This window comes from Haliotis cracherodii, unplaced genomic scaffold (assembly GCF_022045235.1).
Source record: "Haliotis cracherodii isolate W230 unplaced genomic scaffold, xgHalCrac1.p SCAF_6, whole genome shotgun sequence".
NCBI classification, from domain to species: Eukaryota; Metazoa; Mollusca; class Gastropoda; order Lepetellida; family Haliotidae; genus Haliotis; species Haliotis cracherodii.
The window spans coordinates 46,822,132-46,839,571 of record NW_027266319.1 but is presented as its reverse complement, the minus strand read 5'-3'; the positions used below and the strand labels follow the sequence as shown (position 1 = coordinate 46,839,571).

The following is a 17,440-nucleotide window of genomic DNA, read 5'->3' as shown; positions in this document are numbered from 1 at the left end:
TAATGTACCATATTACCAAGTGGGCACATCTTTTTAATGAACAAACACTTGCTGTACAAGCTGTACCTGACAATGTCTCTGTCTAACTTGTCCATGTATCCCTGGCCTAGGAAACCACTAACAGAAATATTCCCACACAAAACAACATATTACATAATAGTACAAAATTAGTTTATTAATAGTTCAAAATCAACAATCAGATAACACCTGTTATAACCATGCCCTTCAACAAAGAATCATCTTCAATCTTAGCTTAGTTCTCGCTATGCTAAAGAAAGATCTGAGGACATCCCATTAAGGGTCACGTCAGAATGACCTTTTATCCAACCAATCAGAGCGTCCCTAAGCAGATCATGAAAGTGACAGTCAGAATTTGTTTTCTAAACATGCATCAACGAAATATTTAACACGGGGTATTCCGAACAACAGTTACAGGTTTTATGATTATATCCAAACAATCTAGGCCATCTATAAGACATTCCAGAATGTTCTTCTTATCAGTTTTAATGTTTTTAATCGAGAATGTGTCAAAATATGTTTCGAAGTGAGTCGCCAGTTTGAAACTAGTGTCGTAAAGCTCGAGAAAGCTGCCTTCTGATTGGCCAATGTCAATTTCTTGTCAGTCATTTCCCTGGTCGGTCAAAATTCGCGAAAGGTCGTTCTGATGTGACCAATAATGGGATGTCATCAGATCTTTGTTTAGCTGTAAAGAAAACTAAGATTTGATTTTAATGAGATTGGAATCATCTTAAGCAACTAGTCCTCGGTGATCAGTTGAAGTTGGATAACTTGTAAGTAGTTACACATAGTGAGTGAGTGAGTATGGTTTTACGCCGCTTTTAAGCAATATTCCAGCAATATCACAGCGGGGGACACCAGAAATGGGCTTCACACATTGTACCCATGTCGGGAATCGAACCCGGGTCTTCGGCGTGACGAGCGAACGCTTGAACCACTAGGCTACCCGACCGCCCCACTATGGGCTAGAAGAGTGCACACAGTTACACACAGAATGTCATATAGCTACCAATAATCTTCTCTGGAAGAGGTTTATGCCATTGTGAAGGGGTGTTCATCAAACACTTCAGATTAACATGTAACAAGTGACAAATATCTCTAATATACATTATCTCTAATAACCATATTCCAGTTACTACCTAATCCTTCTGGAAGGCTCTGGGGCTCATATAAACTTAATTTGTAATAAATGAAAATATGCACATTTCAACCTACTATATAGCAGTCTTCTTTTAAATCTTCAATCAAGATCTTTTGAGGAACATAAACCGAGCAGCCAAAACAAAGTTCTTCCTTCATAAATGACAATCACCTGATCTCTGTTAAGAGCATTCTTGTGCTTCTGCATTGACATATTATCCAAGAACATTTTCAAAATGAGACATACAAATAGGGTAGCCTGTGTGTGTGTGTGTGTGTGTGTGTGTGTGTGTGTGTGTGCGTGCGCACACAGACATCCTCTTAATATACATGAGTAGTCTGAAACAAAGAAGAAATCTAGAAAAAAGTCTCCAGGAATTATATCTATGCAATTTGTCTTTAATTTTGAAGCAATATATACTACTGACACTAAAATAAGGGAATTAATGATTGGATGGTAGCAATTGTTGAGTGTACATTTACAGTACTTCATTTGAACGCAACATCACACCAAATTTCACACCATACATAACAGCACATGGTGCACATGCACACAGAAGCCAAAGTGTGTGCGCCTATAGGGAAACTCACAATCACTAATGCAATTGAGCAAAGCACATGCTTAAAAATGTCTCTGAGATTCAATGAACAAACAAAATGGCAAAGTGTCAGTACGACAGGGGAGATGGAGGGGAACTGAATGTTTGTCAAAACAAGAAACTCCTTGACTGTAGGACAAGTTCTGTCAAACGGGTTTGGTTGCAATGAGATCTGGGCGTGGCAGGCCTAAAACAATGACACCTAGACAAGATGGTCTTATTACAGTAATTGAACTTCACTATCTGCTTCTGTTATTAAAAGAGAATTCTGTACAATAACAGGAATGCAAATTTCAACATCTACCATTAAAAAGCTGCTCTATTCAGCCTGCCTGAAGGCAAGGCGTCCTGTGAAGGGAGTGATCCTAACAGCTTACCATAGGCAGCAAAGATTGTGGGGTGTGCCAATGGCGTTACACTGTTTACAGACAGACCAAGGTTTTGCTTCCAATTCACAGATGGCAGAAAACGTGTTGGCGAGTAGTATACCAGGACAACAACTCTTCAAAATGATCGGAATGGGGGCGGTAGTGTCATGGTCCAGGGTGGTATAACATATGAAAGGCAAACTGATTTGGTTATTGTGAATAGACGTTTATTTCAGTGGCCAGCAATATGTTGATGAAATTTTGCTTGCGGTCATTCCATTCCTCAGCAGACATTTTGAACTGCAAGATAACAATGCCAGACATCATGCCTAGATTGTCACCAATTATCTCCGAAGAGAAGGACTGGCCCGCTCTGTCCCATGGCATGTCCCCAATAGAGCACCTTTGGGATGTTCTCAGGTTGAGAGTTATGCCAGAGGCCAAGCACCTGCCAATGTGGCCCGGCCTGGACTAGTTTCTCAGGGGGATGGTGGGCAAAACCGATGGCAACCATACACAAGTTAATCAACAGTACGCTATCAAGGTGCCATGCATGTATCGCCCAACATGGTGGACACACCACATCCACCGTCACTATCATTTCATCATTTCCCTTATTTTTTGTCAGTAATATATGTGCTATTTTTTTCAATTATCAATTCCTTTCACAATGCCACATAAATGTCATGTTTAAAAATCTGTTTGTTTCAGATGTCAAATCTTGAGACTGAATAAGAATTGTGTGTTGACAGTAGATAGGCAATGTATGCCCTGCTGAAGCTGGGCAAGCATACTACACAAACATTCTTCCTTGGTCAAAACAATAACTTCAAAGTAAAAATCAAAGAGTTATCTACATAAACAGGTCTAAACAAGCATGGAAACAATTCAGCTGACAACTAGATAAAATCTAGTTAAATCTGAATAATAACATGTTATGTGGTATTATCATTATTAACATAATCAACAAAGGCATAATAAGCTTCACTACTGCACAGTCATGTTTCTCCTCTTACCAGGCATCCTCAGAAACTTCAATATTTGCAACTGGTCTTGTTGGAGTCAGTTTGCTTACTGAGTTACATGACAGAATTAAACTGGGTTGGGCTTTGTTTAAATATATTCCCTCAAACCTTCAAACTTTGTTTTGTGTTTTGTGATTTTTTTTTGTGAACTGGAGTGTGTGTCCTGCAAACTGATTAGTTAGACAACACTGTTTGTTTTGTGAACTGGAGTGTGTTTCCTGCAAACTGATTAGTTAGACAACACTGTTTGTTTTGTGAACTGGAGTGTGTGTCCTGCAAACTGATTAGTTAGACAACACTGTTTGTTTTGTGAACTGGAGTGTGTGTCCTGCAAACTGATTAGTTAGACAACACTGTTTGTTTTGTGAACTGGAGTGTGTGTCCTGCAAACTGATTAGTTGGACAACACTGTTTGTTTTGTGAACTGGAGTGTGTGTCCTGCAAACTGATTAGTTGGACAACACTGTTTAGGGCATTGGATGCTGGAGTCTTTCAGGCTTTTCACTTTTCACCAATACTTTTCCAAAGTATCTATTTTTTTCTTCTAAAAATCAAATTTGAAAAATGTGCCATTCAGATTGGAGTAATAGATACCAGATGAATCAAATATTAAGGCTGATCAATACTTATCAGAACATATCCACATAATGCTAATCATGAGACATCATTTTGATTGAAATATGAATATATGTGGCCTTGCTTTCTCACTAAATCAAATCAAATCAAGACCTCCTAAGAAAAACAACACATTCAGGCATTTTCCAAAAGCTTACCTACATGCTTGTATTCAAGCAACTAAACACATACAAGTAAGAACAAATGAAACATTGAGCAACTTATTGCAAACATATCTACAAAATAGTCATGATAATGATCACAACTTATAGCAAAACAACGTACATTAATGACATTGATAGAGTGACTGTATCATGGCAACAGGTTAAGTGGTCCCAACATGTCAGTGATATGTAGGAGATAAACATACTGTGTTTTCATGTCAATATAACTGTGCTGAATTGAATTAAGAACCAAACGTGCAGTTTTGTTTGAATGTTCAGGATCAGAATCATTACTATATGTCAGCATTACCTAGGGCTGCAACGATACAGGAAGGTCACGATATGATACGCATCTCGATATTCTGGTCACGATACAATACGTATCTCGATACGCAATGATAAAAAACACAAGACTTAAAGCATGTCAAGATTGAACCTTTCATGATTTTGGAACAGTCAAAATTATTTTATAATAACAAGACTACTGAAGTTGTTCATCTTCAAAGTGGAACTTTCTCTAACTTTCCTTAAAAACAATTCAAAGTTCAAACACCAGAAAATAATTAATGTGATCCACCAGTGATACAACGTCAAAGAATTTTGATGCAATGGTCGAAGAAATTGTATCTGAATTTTTTGTTTTTATCAGGAATAATATATTCCAATATCGAGTTACCTTAGTTGCAGCTTTTACTATATATATATTTAAAATTATAAGAACCACAAGTGTAGCATTTTGGTACTGGTGATTGCTGTTGCAGGATATTTTTACGTATGGAACAATTTGACCAGTCACCCTAGGGACTTCCCGTGCTACATGTATTTCGATTGCGAAAACGTTATGTTGACATATATTAGCCAAATTGCCACAAATATGACTTTTGACGAGTTAAAGTAGGGCCTTTTTTCATATATGTATCCATTCTCTAGCAACTAAAGTTCGTTTCAATGCGTCAAAAACGGTAATCTCACCGTGGTTGCTGTATCTCTTCACACACGATTTCACCTAACTTAATGAAAACAATATTAAATTAAATTTTGAGTAAAATCAATAAAATATATTACAAACACAAGTCCAGATATATAATGAACACGTTTTAATAACAAGATAGTATAATAATGGTATGGAATTGCGCACTTCACTTCGGACTTGCTGACTTGTATTTCCATTGTTATGTGCTTGCGGGGATCAGCTGATAATGTTTTTTGAGATGGGGAAAAACATCTGTCGGTGTAAAACCTGAGCTTATTAAAAATGTAAGTATGTTTTTGGGAGCCATGCGTTTCCGCACGCTATAACCAAGTTAGCGGTTTATTGAAAGGCACAATAGCGAAGAAACGCTGTACTTGAGATTTGCGTTCCGTATCGTGGCGTATCGATAAACGGGCCTGCGTTTAACGTATATCGTATCATGGGTCAAGTATCGCGATGCATCGGAATATCGGTGTATCGTTTCACCCTTAGCATTACCATTATCTTCAATATTTCCCTCACACGCATCAGTCACAGTAAACTATGTTTATAGCGAACATGCTGATCTCAAACTGATGGATATAACAAACTTATTGTTTGGTTCCAGCCATTTGCTGTGTATATGCTGTATATATGCTTATAACAAACTACGGTTATAACAAACTAAAATAAGAGGTCCCTTTGAGTTCGTTATAACCATAGTTTACTGTATTTTCAATTTTCAAGGCATTTAAAAAAAGGAACGCTCAGTAACCTTCGTCATGTGCAGATGATACATTTCTAAAAATAATTATAGAGTGACAAAATCTCTGATTGTGTAACAACATGTCTAGATCAAACACAAGTGGTGTTACAAATAGTTAGTTGCCATACATTGTATATTGTTGATACCTTCTGAATCACACATCATTTAAATGAGTGACATAGACACATTCTTGAAATATTACAGACATTGATAATGATGTTTACAGTTTGTGTTAACGGACTGAAAACTGAATTTTTTTCGCATGAATTGAAAACCAATATTCTTCCTCTACACCCCATCTGAGAATCATGCATATAAGTATTGAATGTGGTCACACTTGAGTCAAAACTCTTCTTATCCCTTTTGTATGCCTATGTGTAATCTATCAGCTTGTCCTTTACAACAGCAACTCCTATCCCACTGTTAAGTATAATGTCCCCAGAAGGTACTGGGAGGTCAGTCGAGGAAGCATGTGAAGGTGGCAGCGACCAAGAGGTCGCTGTACAATACTCTTGAATATGTCATTAGTTATTTCCAGAGTACACCCCACAAAAATATAGTGTGTGAATTGGATGTAACGTTGCTTTGAACAATATTCAGTTACATCACGGCGTGTCTGCTTCATGTGGCATGTGGGAGGAAAGCCCACTTTGGTGAAGCCATGAGCATGAGTATAGAGCTGACAAACCTAGAGACAATTTAGGACAAACATAAAGAAAACTGATTATTTTCAGGTATTTTTCAGTACAAAAACACACCTGTACCTCTACATGACACATCATTAATACCTAAATACCAAATTTTACCTGAAAAATTAATGAACATAGAATTCTAGTAAAATCTAGATATTTTTTATATTTGTAAACTTATCCTGCATTACTCCTTAATGCATTTACTGCTTGTTTTGAAAGAAAGAAGCTGTGTGAGGTCCAGCTGAAAAAGAAGTTGTTCCAATTAGTTATGTGGCTAACGCCCACTTAACCATGGAACTGATGATGTCACTGATCATCACATTACTGCTAGATCGTAACACCTGAAGACATCATGGGGAGGCAGCTCTGCGATGGGTGGGCAACTTAGACATAGTAATGCAGGATAAGTAAACAAATATAAAAAATATCAAGAATTTACTAGATTTTTTAACTTATCCTGCATTACTCCTTAATGTATCATTATCAGATAGTACGCCGGTGGAATACCCTTAACTGAGGTCCTCAAAGACATAAAACTCTCCAGTATTTCATGGCAGTCGTTTAGCGCATCACTTGCACAGATTTGTAACTACTTTGACCTATCTTGTCCACGGACGGTACGATTGGTTTGGTTGTTTAACGCCGCACTCAGCAATATTCCACCTATATGACGGCAGTCTGTAAATAATTGAGTCTGGTCCAGACAATCCAGTGACTGACATCATGAGCATCGACCTACACAATTGGGATAGGATGGCATGCATCAACCAAGTCAGCGAGCCTGACCACCCGATTCCGTTAGTTACCTTTTACGACAAGCATAGTCGCCTTTTACGGCAAGTATCCCCGGATGTCCGAGGGTCAAGTCCAGAGTAACAGAAAGTATTCTAATTTTAACCCGTGAAATCACTGATCAGCTGCCACGTATCGAATACGATACCTCTCGTCAGCCTGTAGTATCTCGCACCTCATCCACAATGTCAAGCTTCAGTGGCCAACCGGCCATTCTCTTGCGCTAATTAGGAGCCACTGACCTGCACATGACTCTGTGCTGTTGGCCATAGTAATAATAGCCCAGCTGCTGTTATAATTTGTATTGGCCAGCGCTGTGAATATCTATCTATATATTTAACTTATTTAACTCAGGGAATATATAAGACATATATATACTCCCTGTTAAAACCTATACCCTGCCAAACTGCCTACAATACAAGTATGGGTTGCTGAAGACCTATTCTACCCCGGATCTTCACGGGTCACGGACAGTACGAGAGTATGAGGACATCCCAGTAAAAAGCAGCAAGAGAAATTAGCATGCACTTAAGTCCAGAAACTGATTTACCAAGCCAAAGTGCTAGTTTACAGAATAACTCCCCTGTCAGTCATGCGAACACTGCGTGAGTTGGGTGAGGCTGGCTCTGGATAGGAGGAGCATTTTAATGGTGACAAGGTTTGATTACCTTCTGGGTTGCAACCAGAGGTTGATGATGTGCCAAGTGTGCTGTGCGCAGGGACCACAGCCCTGAGATCGTCTGGTCCTCCAGATGCGGACCCCAACCCTCCATAGAGGCATCTATGAACAGGAGGGACGTTGCGGATTGCTCTGTTAAGGGACACCTCCTTAGATGTCACCAGCTCAGATGACTCCTGGGGTGCGGATGTAGAGCAACGTATAGGCAAGGATCCTGAGTTCTTATGTATGGTGCCAGAAACTGTTGGATCGAACCCAAGTGTAGGCGAGCTCTGCTCATCAAATCCTGGGCTGACGTACACAATCCCATGAGCACATCACTGATCACTAAATGTAAGCTGTAGTTGAAGAGCAAATAGCAGATTTAGATTAGGCTGTTTATGAGACTGTAAAGGCTGAATAATTCTTTGGTCTGAAAGATTGTACCATACAAAGTAAGGTAATCATTTCCTTCCCTCGATGCCGTACAAGCACTCATGTTCTTATATCGAGGTGACGATGAAGGGAGGTGCCTTGTTACTCCGCACGTAGGTATGGGAGGTGTACAGAAGTTAATGACTCGGTCACATTGATGTACAGAGACATGCGTTTGATAGAGGGGTTGCAGCATTAAATACACATGTAAGCACGCAAACCAATCTGTAAGTTGACATAATTCCGATCAGATATGTTTACAGTCTGAGAGTCCTTGACACGTGACATTTAAATCACCCTGCGCATTTAGTAGGAGACAAGGTTCAAGCTTCACACGAGGAAACTTCCCTGTGACCTGTGTGGAAGACAGACAAGTGGTGTTTCCGTGTTCTGTGTAGAAAGTGTAACGTGGCCGGTGTAGGAGCAAGTTGATATTTGATGATATTTGTGAGGTCTGGTCCTGTCCTGTGAACGATGATTCTGAGAGGTGGGTACCTGGTAGCACATGATGATTCTGTTAAATGTTGAATCGGTCATGAATTTGTGATGATCTTCAAGTTTTGGTACATGAGTTTTGGCATGAGGAAAGCATCAGACCTCTGTATTGTATGAAAGTCAATCTCGTGTTCAGCAACTGCTCTGATCTTCTGAACTCTTATCTTATTTTCCTTAGATCATGTTACGGTTAACTTTTGTCTGCGAGGTCATCCTGGGTGGGTGTGATGTCCGCCACCTCCAGAGCATGAATAGGGAAATTGTCCTTGTCAACCGAGGAATCTTGAACACCGACGACAGAGATATTATCGCAAATTCTTTATCCGATGCTGAGACCAGATCCATCAGCATTGGGCAAGCGGAATGGAGATAGCCTTGAACCAAATTGTGTCTTGTTTATCCACGCCCACGTAGGTAGGGGCTTCAGCCCAAAGTTTTTCTTTTCAAGATGGCTGTTGCAGATGTAGCAGTCTCTGAGAGTCATAAATCGTCCTTATAGCTTGTTTACAAGCTGGCTGAGAACGGTGCTTCCGGGAGACCTTTAGGTACTTGGAGGAGGCTGTGGGAGAGAGGGAGATGCAAAAGCTATATTTTGTTGCTGTCAAACATATATTGGTGCAGTCCAGACACAAAAGATGGGGATCCCAGCCAGACTTGTCATTGTGGTACTGAGTACAACGGTGCATAAATCTGCAATGAAGCGAAGGTGAAATCACAATACGTTCCCACCATGATTGTGTGTGAATGTAATGTTCAAAATCCTAGACCACAGAGGTAAGGGATAAGATTTATGCAAAGGATTGTGAATACAACACTTTAATAACCATAGGGAAACATAGGTACATACATCAATGTATAAGAAGTACCAAGCAACACAAAGAAAAACAAAATGCAGAACACAAAAAGACTTGACCACAAAGTCTATTAAAAATGGCTAATTGGAACAACAATACGCCTGATAAAATTACTGTGACAAAAAGCCACCATCAAGAGCTAAATATTAATGCAATCACAAAAATAGTAGGGAAGACATGAAGTCATACACCCTATGAAGGACATAAATCACAAAAAAAAAAATGTTTTGAATAACACAAAGGATGTCAATGGATTGTAGCTTGAGAACTCAAACAGGACTGTTCAGTCTGAGTGACAGCAGTAATGTGATGATACGTTGGTCACGTTGGCACTGTGTGATGGGATTAGCCACACAACTAGTTGGAACAACTTTGTCTTCAGCTGGACCTCACACAGCTTCTGCTTTCTGTCAAAACAAGCAGTAAATGCATTAAGGAGTAATGCAGGATAAGTTTATATAAAAGAAGCATATATCAAAATTAATATGTATCTAAAATACATCTTAGAGGATAAAAACACCAACAGTCAACACTGCATACAATCTTCCGACACATCACATAAAGTCAGACATTTTCCAGCCAAGACTTTCGAAGTACCAATTGCATGTTGATGTAATACTAAGAGAGGACTATAATTGCAAGGGTGGTGACTTTCTGGGGACACATGCACTGCGAACACCATATCTTATCACATGATAATGTTCTGATATTTTTGCATATTCTCATGGATTCTCAAAGTTGACCTTGTTTTGATCTGCAATGGCAGAAAGCATAGGAGTGTCAATCTTTCAAACAAATATTTACAAATGCTGCAAACATGATTGTCCTAACACACAGGATTCCAATAGACCTGACCCTAGTATGGACTGAATATCTGTGAATAGGAAGTCATATATCCCTACTAACTGGCTATCTGAAGCTCAACCAATGACACAAAGGATGAAGGCTCAGTGGTTCAACAGCTGACATGAGAGTCCACCAGGTTTCAATGCTCATCACACAGAACAAGGTGACCCTGACAGGCACATCTCCAACACCTCACTCAACCACAGACAATAAATGAAGCAATGACCACAGAGCCCGAGATCAAGAAAACTGTGCATAGGACATAGCTGTCCTACATGTAACCTTGAGTCAAAGTTGGGATGGGATGCCCTGCTCGTACACCTGTGGCTGGAGGTCCTGAAGTGGATAAGTGCTCCATGTCAATCCTCCATGTCAATCTCCAGGTGGTCAGTTATTATCTTGCGAACATCATATCGCTCCATTTCTGTTAAGTGAGCAAGAAGCTGACCAATGCTGCCTTGTTTCATTTGATTCCAATCTATGAGAAGTTGCTCTGATGGCAGCCGGTCATTCCTCTGCAGCATGACCTCATATAACATCACTTCTTCTGTTGTCTTGCCAAGGAGACCTGCAAAGTGAGTAGGAGAGTGAGTCACCTGAAGAATGAGCCCAACACACCGTAACCAAGGGGATGTAGGTACGTAACAAGTGAATGTGCTCACCACAAGGTGTTCCCAAGTTAACACGAGCACCTCGGACTGCAGAGGACTGGTCAACTTAACTGACTGCATGGGATATTCTCTTGGGGCATCACAATTCACCAATATATCAATGCATACATAATATTCTCAGATGAAACAATATGTGATACACACTTACCTGTATCAATTCATATATCAATCCTGTATCAATTCATATTTTATTCCAGTATCGTTTCACACATTTAAAACAGAATGGAATAACCATGTTTGCAAAATGGGTTTTACATACATTTTGATAAACAATATATCATATTATTGTTATGTACAAAGCACAGGGTTTTAAGACTTAAATTCTTTTCTAGTCTTTTTCTAACTTGTGTTGAAATAAAGTTTTGACTGAAATGAGACATTTTTATTTTCAAATATGAGACCAGACATTCAGGAAATATCATGCCTTTTTAATAGCATTTGTGCCTTTTGAAATACATATATTTATACAAAAAAAGGACATGTATCATGAACAACGTATAGTGATACATATCATATCAGGGGATAATTGTATCGTGACATCCCTAATATTTTCCAAGACTCAGGACCAAAGACAAGAGGTATGAAGACACTTTTAGGGGCAAATAGTAAACAAGAAGAAACATGCAAAACAGAGTAGTCTCTTTTCAGCCATTTCTAGAAGGCCCCAGCAATCATAAAATACCACTACACATTTCTATTGTAATACCACTTCCTTTGGTTTGGGAACTGCATGCCTACTACAACCTCCCATACACTTCACATTTAAAGACATCACTTCTGGCCCAGTAAAATACATTTTTCAGGCATTCATAACTAAGCAATCAGTTTTCAGGTTTAGTGACATCACCTAGGGTATAAACCAGAAAGTGTACTGGATCGAGATACCTGAATATGCACTTGTTGTTAAATGACCGTGGCCTTCAATTTAACTCCACATGCCTATTTCTAGTTGGAAACTTGGGTGCTCGCTCTCAAACAATTCACACCAACATGGGTTTAGTTCAGGACATAACAGAGCTACCAATCCAGGGAACGTGAATTTCAATGATATTCAATGAAATCCCTTCTACTTCAACTCCCAAACCATCAGGAAGATATTTTACACTAAAATTCCTTCTACTTCAACGCCCCACGCTCAGGACTATATCTTACACTGAAATCACTTCTACTTCAACGCCCCGCCCTCAGGACTATATATTACAATGAAATTCCTTCTACTTCAACTCCCAACTCTCAGGAAGCTATTTTAAACTGAAATCACTTCTACTTCAACTTCCCGCCCTCAGGAAGATATTTTACACTGAAATTCCTTCTACTTCAACTCCAAACTCTCAGGAAGATATTTTACACTGAAATCCCTTCTACTTCAACTCCCCATCCTGAGGAAGATATTCTACACTGAAATTCCTTCTACTTCAACTCCCCACCCTCAGGAAGATATTTTACACTAAAATTCCTTCTACTTCAACTCCCCACCCTCAGGAAGATATTTTACACTGAAATTCCTTCTACTTCAACTCCCAACTCTCAGGAAGATATTTTACACTGAAATTCCTTCTACTTCAACTCCCCATCTTCAGGAAGATATTTCACACTGAAATCCCTTCTACTTGAACTCCCAACTCTCAGGAAGATATTTTACACTGAAATCCCTTCTACTTCAACTCCACATCCTCAGGAAGATATTTTACATCGAAATTCCTTCTGCTTCAACTCCCCACCCTCAGGAAGATATTCTACACTGAAATTCCTTCTACTTCAACTCCCCACCCTCAGGAAGATATTTTACAATGAAATCCCTTCTACTTCAACTCCCTACCCTCAGAACTATATTTTACACTGAAATCCCTTCTACTTCAACTCCCCACCCTCAGGAAGATATTTTACCCTGAAAACCCTTCAACTTCAACTCCCCACCCTCAGGAAGATCTTTTACACTGAAATTCCTTCTACTTCAACTCCCCACCCACAGGAAGATATTTTGCCCTGAAATTCCTTCTACTTCAACTCCCCACCCTCAGGAAGATCTTTTACACTGAAATTCCTTCTACTTCAACTCCCCACCCACAGGAAGATATTTTGCCCTGAAATTCCTTCTACTTCAACTTCCCACCCTCAGGAAGATATTTTAGTCTGATATTCCTTCTGCTTCAACTCCCCATCCTCGGGAAGATATTTTACACTGAAATTCCTTCTGCTTCAACTCCCCACCCTCAGGAAGATATTTTACACTGAAATTCCTTCTACTTCAACTTCCCGCCCTCAGGAAGATATTTTACACTGAAATCCCTTCTACTTCAACTCCCCACCCTCAGGAAGATATTTTACATCGAAATTCCTTCTGCTTCAACTCCCCACCCTTAAGAAGATATTTTACACTGAACCTCCTTCTACTTCAACTCCCCACCCTGAGGAAGATATTCTACACTGAAATTCCTTCTACTTCAACTCCCCACCCTCAGGAAGATATTTTACACTGAAATTCCTTCTACTTCAACTCCCAACTCTCAGGAAGATATTTTACACTGAAATTCCTTCTACTTCAACTCCCCATCTTCAGGAAGATATTTCACACTGAAATCCCTTCTACTTGAACTCCCAACTCTCAGGAAGATATTTTACACTGAAATCCCTTCTACTTCAACTCCACATCCTCAGGAAGATATTTTACATCGAAATTCCTTCTGCTTCAACTCCCCACCCTCAGGAAGATATTCTACACTGAAATTCCTTCTACTTCAACTCCCCACCCTCAGGAAGATATTTTACAATGAAATCCCTTCTACTTCAACTCCCTACCCTCAGAACTATATTTTACACTGAAATCCCTTCTACTTCAACTCCCCACCCTCAGGAAGATATTTTACCCTGAAAACCCTTCAACTTCAACTCCCCACCCTCAGGAAGATCTTTTACACTGAAATTCCTTCTACTTCAACTCCCCACCCACAGGAAGATATTTTGCCCTGAAATTCCTTCTACTTCAACTCCCCACCCTCAGGAAGATCTTTTACACTGAAATTCCTTCTACTTCAACTCCCCACCCACAGGAAGATATTTTGCCCTGAAATTCCTTCTACTTCAACTTCCCACCCTCAGGAAGATATTTTAGTCTGATATTCCTTCTGCTTCAACTCCCCATCCTCGGGAAGATATTTTACACTGAAATTCCTTCTGCTTCAACTCCCCACCCTCAGGAAGATATTTTACACTGAAATTCCTTCTACTTCAACTTCCCGCCCTCAGGAAGATATTTTACACTGAAATCCCTTCTACTTCAACTCCCCACCCTCAGGAAGATATTTTACATCGAAATTCCTTCTGCTTCAACTCCCCACCCTTAAGAAGATATTTTACACTGAACCTCCTTCTACTTCAACTCCCCACCCTGAGGAAGATATTCTACACTGAAATTCCTTCTACTTCAACTCCCCACCCTCAGGAAGATATTTCACACTGAAATTCCTTCTACTTCAACTCCCAACTCTCAGGAAGATATTTTACACTGAAATCCCTTCTACTTCAACTCCCCATCCTCAGGAAGATATTTTACATCGAAATTCCTTCTGCTTCAACTCCCCATCCTCGGGAAGATATTTTACACTGAAATTCCTTCTGCTTCAACTCCCCACCCTCAGGAAGATATTTTACCCTGAAAACCCTTCAACTTCAACTCCCCACCCTCAGGAAGATCTTTTACACTGAAATTCCTTCTACTTCAACTCCCCACCCACAGGAAGATATTTTGCCCTGAAATTCCTTCTACTTCAACTCCCCACCCTCAGGAAGATCTTTTACACTGAAATTCCTTCTACTTCAACTCCCCACCCACAGGAAGATATTTTGCCCTGAAATTCCTTCTACTTCAACTTCCCACCCTCAGGAAGATATTTTAGTCTGATATTCCTTCTGCTTCAACTCCCCATCCTCGGGAAGATATTTTACACTGAAATTCCTTCTGCTTCAACTCCCCACCCTCAGGAAGATATTTTACACTGAAATTCCTTCTACTTCAACTTCCCGCCCTCAGGAAGATATTTTACACTGAAATCCCTTCTACTTCAACTCCCCACCCTCAGGAAGATATTTTACATCGAAATTCCTTCTGCTTCAACTCCCCACCCTTAAGAAGATATTTTACACTGAACCTCCTTCTACTTCAACTCCCCACCCTGAGGAAGATATTCTACACTGAAATTCCTTCTACTTCAACTCCCCACCCTCAGGAAGATATTTTACACTGAAATTCCTTCTACTTCAACTCCCAACTCTCAGGAAGATATTTTACACTGAAATTCCTTCTACTTCAACTCCCCATCTTCAGGAAGATATTTCACACTGAAATCCCTTCTACTTGAACTCCCAACTCTCAGGAAGATATTTTACACTGAAATCCCTTCTACTTCAACTCCACATCCTCAGGAAGATATTTTACATCGAAATTCCTTCTGCTTCAACTCCCCACCCTCAGGAAGATATTCTACACTGAAATTCCTTCTACTTCAACTCCCCACCCTCAGGAAGATATTTTACAATGAAATCCCTTCTACTTCAACTCCCTACCCTCAGAACTATATTTTACACTGAAATCCCTTCTACTTCAACTCCCCACCCTCAGGAAGATATTTTACCCTGAAAACCCTTCAACTTCAACTCCCCACCCTCAGGAAGATCTTTTACACTGAAATTCCTTCTACTTCAACTCCCCACCCACAGGAAGATATTTTGCCCTGAAATTCCTTCTACTTCAACTCCCCACCCTCAGGAAGATCTTTTACACTGAAATTCCTTCTACTTCAACTCCCCACCCACAGGAAGATATTTTGCCCTGAAATTCCTTCTACTTCAACTTCCCACCCTCAGGAAGATATTTTAGTCTGATATTCCTTCTGCTTCAACTCCCCATCCTCGGGAAGATATTTTACACTGAAATTCCTTCTGCTTCAACTCCCCACCCTCAGGAAGATATTTTACACTGAAATTCCTTCTACTTCAACTTCCCGCCCTCAGGAAGATATTTTACACTGAAATCCCTTCTACTTCAACTCCCCACCCTCAGGAAGATATTTTACATCGAAATTCCTTCTGCTTCAACTCCCCACCCTTAAGAAGATATTTTACACTGAACCTCCTTCTACTTCAACTCCCCACCCTGAGGAAGATATTCTACACTGAAATTCCTTCTACTTCAACTCCCCACCCTCAGGAAGATATTTCACACTGAAATTCCTTCTACTTCAACTCCCAACTCTCAGGAAGATATTTTACACTGAAATCCCTTCTACTTCAACTCCCCATCCTCAGGAAGATATTTTACATCGAAATTCCTTCTGCTTCAACTCCCCATCCTCGGGAAGATATTTTACACTGAAATTCCTTCTGCTTCAACTCCGCACCCACAGGAAGATATTCTACACTGAAATTCCTTCTACTTCAACTCCCAACTCTCAGGAAGATATTTTACACTGAAATCCCTTCTACTTCAACTCCCCACGCTCAGGAAGATATTTTACATCGAAATTCCTTCTGCTTCAACTCCCCATCCTCGGGAAGATATTTTACACTGAAATTCCTTCTGCTTCAACTCCGCACCCTCAGGAAGATATTCTACACTGAAATTCCTTCTACTTCAACTCCCCACCCTCAGGAAGATATTTTACACTGAAATTCCTTCTACTTCAAATTCCCACGCTCAGGAAGATATTTTACACTGAAATCCCTTCCACTTTAACTCTTCTCAGGGAACTAATATTTGAATCTAGTGGTTACAGAGCACTGTAATTTGAAATTGTTTACTTGAGTGAATTATTACTCTTGATTTCGAACGTGAAGCACAGGTGGCCCAGTCGTCTAAGGCGCCGCAATTCGCTGTGTAGAGTTGCGTTCCTTCGGCACGCCAGAAACCTCTGATTGTGGGTTGGAATCCCGGTTCACCCCGATTATGTTTCTAGGTTTGTCAGCACCATACCCATGCTCGTGGGTTTCAGGTCTGAGACCTGCATCACTTCGGGCTTTCCTCCCACATTAAGCTGACACGCCACGATATAACTGGAATACTGTTAAAAGCGGCATTAAACCCAACTCACTCACTCACTCAAACGTGAAGTGTAAATCAACAAATATCAAACGTTTTCACAAATTAAAATAAAGTTTGTTTCCGCTTAACTTGCAGGTTCTTTTACTGTTCTGTATGTAAATGCATGTTGTGTCCTTAATTCTTCACAGGAATACAGTTCTTCACAGATGACTGACCATGACTTGAATACGAGAGTGAGGAAGGACCTTGACCTCTGTAAACTTGACCTTCACCAGAATGCATAGGACTCATGCTCACAGGGAATGATGGCATT

At 40.0% G+C, this 17,440-nt stretch overlaps 1 protein-coding gene across 3 annotated transcripts in view; it reads right to left on the bottom strand.

Annotated features, from left to right (window-relative positions):
* LOC139446728 (uncharacterized) overlaps window positions 1-17,440 on the bottom strand; it is a 122,382-nt gene that overhangs the window by 32,526 nt on the left and 72,416 nt on the right. For 2 of the 3 annotated variants that reach the window (XM_071228025.1, XM_071228024.1), the window contains one exon: window positions 1,005-10,987. The exons of the other annotated variant lie outside the window; for it this stretch is intronic. In XM_071228025.1, the coding sequence (XP_071084126.1) occupies window positions 10,779-10,987 (209 nt within the window). In that variant the 3' untranslated portion in view covers window positions 1,005-10,778. Of the gene's footprint in view, window positions 1-1,004; window positions 10,988-17,440 lie in introns of those variants that run through there. 3 annotated transcript variants of the gene reach the window in all.